Below are 6000 nucleotides of genomic sequence, written 5' to 3'. Positions count from 1 at the left end.
ACCCTATATACTTCAAAAAGTTCTAATTAAGACTTGCTTTCAGGGACACCTGGGTGGCTTAGTTGGTTGAGCATCCAACTTCAGCTCAGGTCATCATCTCTGGCTCCTGAGTTCGAGCCCTGTGTCAGGCTCTGTGCTGACAGCTCAGAGTTTGCTTTGAATTCTCTCTCTGTCCCTCCCCTGTTCAACCTCATTCAAAATAAATAAATAAATAAATGTTATTTTTTTAAAAACTGGGGTGCCTGGGTGGCTCAGTCAGTTAACTGTATGACTTTGGCTCAAGTCATGATCTTAGACTTTGGCTCAGGTCATGATCTCATGATTCATGAGTTTGAGCCCCGTGTCAGGCTTTGTGCTGACAGCTCAGAGCCTGGTGCCTGTTTGGGTTCTGTCTCCCTTTCTGCCTCTCCCCTACTCATGCTCACTCTCTCTCAAAACACGAATAAGCATTAAAAAAAATTTTTAAGAAGGATTTGCATCCAAGTAAGCACTGTAATTGTGTGTCACACAAATAAATAGCTACCAATCTATTATTTGGAAGAGAAAGCAGAATTTAAGCATTTACAGGTCTTGTTTACATGTTTTAAAACATATGTGATTTATTAGACATAAATTTTATATGTTTTACACATTCGTGGCTTTCTCAGAAAACTGTACTAACAATAGGATTACTTGAATATTTATATATACCTCAGTTCCCAAATCTGTGTCTTGTTTTGATTTTATGAACCACCATCGTCCATCAATTAACTCACAGAGAGTCATGAACTCATTCAGAGATGTGCTTACCTATGTTGTGAAAGGTGCTACAGTGGCCATTTATTGAGACCACACAATTTTTCAACACTTTACAATTAGATAAGGGCCTCCGTCAATCCATTCTATTCTGAATAATACTTCCACCTGATCAATTAAACTAATTAAGTGACTGTCCTTCTGAAGTTCTGCTTTGAGTATGTCTTCTTTCTTTCCTAGAAAAAAATTCCAAATTCTTCTGCTTGGTTCTCAGAGTATTCTATGACTCAGCCCCAGTTGGCCATGCCTGGCCCTCCCAGCACATTCAAGGTCATCTTTACTGTTTGTAGTAAGCACATGTGTCTCCACCACTAGGTCTCTATTCGTGCTCCTGGAATTAACCAGGATACCTCTCCTTCCCCTCCTTCCTCTCCTTCCTTCCTTCCTTCCTTTTCTTCTCTTTTTCTTCCTCTCTTTCTTTCCTTCTCTCTGCCCCTACACTTAGCTAAATCATGTACAGCTTTCAAGCAGCATCTTGTCTTAAGAGTCATCTCTAACTATCTGAGACCATAATCATCTTTCTAAGTAGGAGACTTAGGTCAGGGTTTGCATTTAAACCCTGGACAGCGATCTGATCTGGCTGGAGGCTACTTGTGTTCTGGGGCTGAGTTCAGGGAAATGACTGCTTTGGTTCACATCCCAGCTTCCCAGGGAAGTCCCGCAGTGCCCCGACTCCACCACATCCTCTCCCCTCTCACAGACGCAGCGGGATAAGGGCATCAAGAGGAGGCGATTATTTTAGCAGGCCTTCTAGGATCCTTTAAAGCATTTCCCTATTTTACTTCTGAAAAAATTCTCTAAGCCTCCCTTCAATTCTGAGTAATAATTTCTTGGTTTCCCTTAAATGCTTTCAAAATACAAACTTTTGTATACTTCCTAATAAAAATATCCCTGCCTTCATTTGTACAAACGTACATATTACTTAACAGATTTTAAATGATTTCTCATCAAATGCTAATTTAAAACAAATAATACATGATAACCCCTGGAGATCACTGAATCAACTGCACGCAGTACTATTTACACCACATTCATCTGAACGTACCTTTTCCAGAACTGGCAGCCAAGACACCACGAGATGTAAGTTCTTCAAGCACAGCCAGTCCCCACTGCGGGCACACTCCTTTAACAACTGAATTGCTAAGTCAGCTTGACCCTGACCCATAGCAACCTGCGAAAACAAAACACGAAACTGCTGTAATCAACACCCACTCCAGAGCCTAATATGTGGGGACCGCTGACAGACCACCAATGACTGTTATTCTCTGCCTACGAGGACTGAAGGTGGGCCCCCCGCCCCGAGACTAGCTGTGCACACAGTCCAGTGGGGACCTTGACCTGTGACGGAGTTGAGCATCCACTGCCCCCTCCCTCCTCCTGCCATGAAGCCGCAAGGCCTCGCTGGGCTAGCAGGCCCTGAGAGTGGACGGCCTGCGTCTCCCAGCGGCCATTCTGCTGGAGAGGAATTAGGAATGCCTTGCTTAGGTCCTTTACTTGGGTTCTCAGGAAAAATAAATAAATAAACAAACAAGAGTAAAAATTTAAAAGTACAATACAAAACATAGATCTTACAACATAGAACACAAGAGATTCCAATTATCCTGCTACACATAATGAACTCACTCAGTCATTTTGATGAGGGTTCTAAATTTTTAATATTTGTTTATTTATTTGAAAGAGAGAACAAGCAAAGGGAGAGACAGAGAGAATCCCAAGCTCCATCTCATGAACTGTTGACATCATGACCATGGCCTGAGCAGAAACCAAGAGTTGGATGTTTAACTGACTGAGCCCCCAGGCCTCGAGGGTTCTAAATTTTTAATACGAAATATCATTCTCTTGCCATTTCCAACAGTTGTCCGGTTTTTGTCCTTCATTAACAAAACATTTCTAATTCTTTTCTGTTTATTAAAAATAGATTATTAAAGGTTTACAAGTTATAGAACAGTATAAAAAATCATGCAGAGTCTTATTTAGGTTCCTCATTTCCTCATTTCCTGCAATTCTTACCCCCTCAAACATAAACTTTAAAAAAATAACTATTTTTTTTTATAACTGTAGTCTTGAATTCTCTGAGGGATTAAACATTAATACTACCACCTCCCTGCAAGTCACCCCCAGTTTTTCCAGCCCTGCACCTATTTGGCTCTCCAGCTACTGGTGTGCGTGTTTACTGCTGTCACTTCCCAGGCCTTCGTCACCCAGCAACCCCTAACCGGTCAGCCCACGGTTCCTCCAGGGCTTCGGGGGGGGGGGCAGGGGAGGGGGGGAGAGAGGGATGGAGAACCCTGAGGGCACCGGAAGTCGGTGCCAGTCCGCCCAACCCCACAGCCCGCGCGGACGGAGCTCGCTGACGCAGCGGGACGGGGCCTCACAGAACGCGAAGGCCGGCGCACACGAGGTGCGGGCTCCTGCGCCCCGGACTCGGGACGTGGGGCTCCCGGGTGCCGGACGCTTTGACAGGCGCCTACTTGGGTCCAAGATTCTGACGAGCTTTTGTCAAGAATCCTAAATGGCCACGTGCCACCTACCAAGGAGTCTAAACTCGTCCCCCGGTTTCTAAAGGACACGCAGCGTAACAGCTGTACACGGGAGCAGCGGTGTGGCGGACATGCATAACTCACCAACAGACTTGCACTGGGACACCCGGCTTGCACTTTTTAGTGGGTGGGTACACGGTCAAAACTTTCAAGAGTACGGTTATAGATTACTTCAAATGAAAGTCACTTCTTTCTTCATAATGAATACAAGATAGCATTTCATTGCTTTTTAGTTGACTTTTAGAAGTATTGACTTTGGTTTTCAATTAGCCTACAAAGTTTCTGAGAGAGGGAGCCATATCTCATTCAGTGCACACTAAAGTGTGCAATAACACAGCTAATAAATACTCACGTATTGATTTTTTTTTTCAACTTTCAAAGTCTAACCCAGAACAAAGCAAACAGGAGGGTGAAACAAGTAGTACCTGAACTGTTCTGACACACTCATTAGTCTGCCCTTAAAATGGAAAAAAACAAAAACCAAAAAAAAAAATCCCCACAAAAGACAAAAAGAAGAAAGAAAATAAACCCAATTTACTGGACAGAAATTATAGATAAAAACAGACAACTCAGGGGTACCTGGTTGGCTTAGTCGGTGAAGTGTCTGACTTCAGCTCAGGTCATGATCCCACTGCTCATGAGTTCAAGCCCCGTGTGGGGCTCTGTGCTGACACCTCAGAGCCTGGAGCTGCTTCAGATTCTGTGTCTCCCTCTCTCTCTCTGACCCTCCCCTGCTCATACTCTGTCTCTCTCTGTCTCTTTCTCTGTCTCTCAAAAATAAACATTAACAAAAATTAAAAAGTAGACAACTCAGAATTTTCCACAAAACCTCAATTATGTGAAAAAAATCTTAAAGACTCATAAAAACCTCAGAAAAATATTTACTATAAAAATATTTAAATATTTTGTAAAAACCACATCAGGAATGTGTCGAGAAGATGGTTAGCCACTCATCCCCTCAAAAACCTACACCACAGCTTCTTAAATTAAAAATTAACTTCGCATATATATTCAGCACAGCAACAAAACTTTAAAATAACAGAACTATATCCATATTTAAAGGCTTTCCTATATTCCAACAATTTCAGAAGTTCAGGACACAAAACTTTAGATGTTTAAACAGTCAAACCTACTGCGGCTGCAAACAGCTATCCTTCCGGTCAAACCACTGGTGAGGGTAGAGTGCGTGGCCGCGGCCTTGCTCCCCACACGACTGGCAGGGCTGAGGACCCCCCGTTACCACAGTGGGCGCAGGGTGGAGCCCCGCCCCCTGCCCCAGGCCCAGCCCTTGCCCTCTGGCGGCCTTGTGTCTGGGTCCCCACAACATTCCTACTTCTCCGTTTTTGGTCACTGTCAAGTGTTTGCTTTTTAATCATTATAGTTTTCCCAATAAAGCAGTTTATTTATTCCGTTGTCAAAAACTGATGGTAAATTAATACATCTCAGACTTGCATGCAGACTGAATCTGAACAAACTAGGCCCCTAGATTTACCTCAAGAAAATGAGCTATATTACACGTTACACTCAACAATTTATGTAGTTCAGTTTTTGCAGGTAAATATTGCTGTGATTTACTGTAAAAGCATCCAAATAAAATTTAAAAATTCTCAAAAGATTAGCAAATATATTAGCTTCCTATTACTGCTACAACCATTTACCACAATCTAGTGCCTTAAAGCCAGGCACACGTATTATCAGATCTCTGATCTAACACTAGCGATCTGGCTGTCATATAAAGCTAGTAACACAAGGCTGGGCTCTACCCGGAGGCTCTGGGACAGAATCCGCCTCGAGCTTTCCCAGAGTCTGGAGGCTTCCCCCACCTCCTCCTCGCAGCCCTCGCTGCACGTTCACAGCCAGCACCAGCCTTGCCCCAGGGCTCGGCCTCTGCTCCCTCCGCTGCCTGCACCCTGACCAGGCCCCACCTGCCCTTCCACCAGGACACACTGAGATGCACGGCAGAGCTGCTTCTGGGGAGGTTCTGGGCACCGGGCCGTGGGCACCGTGGGGGCACTGCCACCACGAACACCCGTCTCACCAAGGGGAGCACGTGGCGGAAGAGCCCCGGCTGGGGCTTACCTGGTGGTAGCACTCTGCGCCGCGCTCCACATTGGCGAGCTCCTCAAGTTCCTGAGAAGGATCGGCCCCCGGGGAAATAATGATCAAGATGGGTTCATTCTCCAGTGTCTCTTTGTAGAGACGTTTGAGATTTAGAGGGAGCGGAGACAGCTCTTTCAGTCCTGGAAGACACAAATTACAGACATGAAAACTTTGTAGCAACGTGATTCAGACAAAAGCCTACTAAAACTAATTACTTAATGTAATACAGAGAAGAGCCAGGTGACGTAATCCTGTAGAGTTTTCTCACTGCAAAATCGTTCACTCAGGAGCAATAACTAACATTTATCGGATGCTGCAGGCGCCGGACATTTTTCTCAGTGCTCTACGCCTGCACTGTCAGTGACTCACTGCACCACCACCAGGCAGGCACCCTGACTGCCTCACCCAGCAGAGGAAGAAACACACCATTAGTATTGTGGCCTCAATATGTAACTTTCTGCCTACAAGGAAAGACTGAACCCAACCACCCATCTCTATCACTTTTCATTCATTTCTATGATAACTGGGTGCCTGCTCTGTGCTGTGCACAGGGAATCAGATTTCC

At 44.7% G+C, this 6000-nt stretch overlaps 1 protein-coding gene across 2 annotated transcripts in view; it reads right to left on the bottom strand.

Moving 5' to 3' along the window:
• Window positions 1-6000, bottom strand: part of DYNC2H1 (dynein cytoplasmic 2 heavy chain 1) — a 324085-nt gene that overhangs the window by 126361 nt on the left and 191724 nt on the right. For both annotated transcript variants that reach the window (XM_039221130.1, XM_039221131.1), the window contains 2 exons: window positions 5415-5575; window positions 1841-1966 (listed from right to left, as the gene is read on the bottom strand). In XM_039221130.1, the coding sequence (XP_039077061.1) occupies window positions 1841-1966; window positions 5415-5575 (287 nt within the window). The remainder of the gene's footprint in view (window positions 1-1840; window positions 1967-5414; window positions 5576-6000) is intronic.

This window comes from Hyaena hyaena, unplaced genomic scaffold, assembly GCF_003009895.1.
Source record: "Hyaena hyaena isolate Hyena2069 unplaced genomic scaffold, ASM300989v1 scaffold_947, whole genome shotgun sequence".
Taxonomy (NCBI): domain Eukaryota; kingdom Metazoa; phylum Chordata; class Mammalia; order Carnivora; family Hyaenidae; genus Hyaena; species Hyaena hyaena.
Note: the sequence above shows the minus strand (reverse complement) of the source record. Positions and strands in the feature narration are given on the sequence as shown.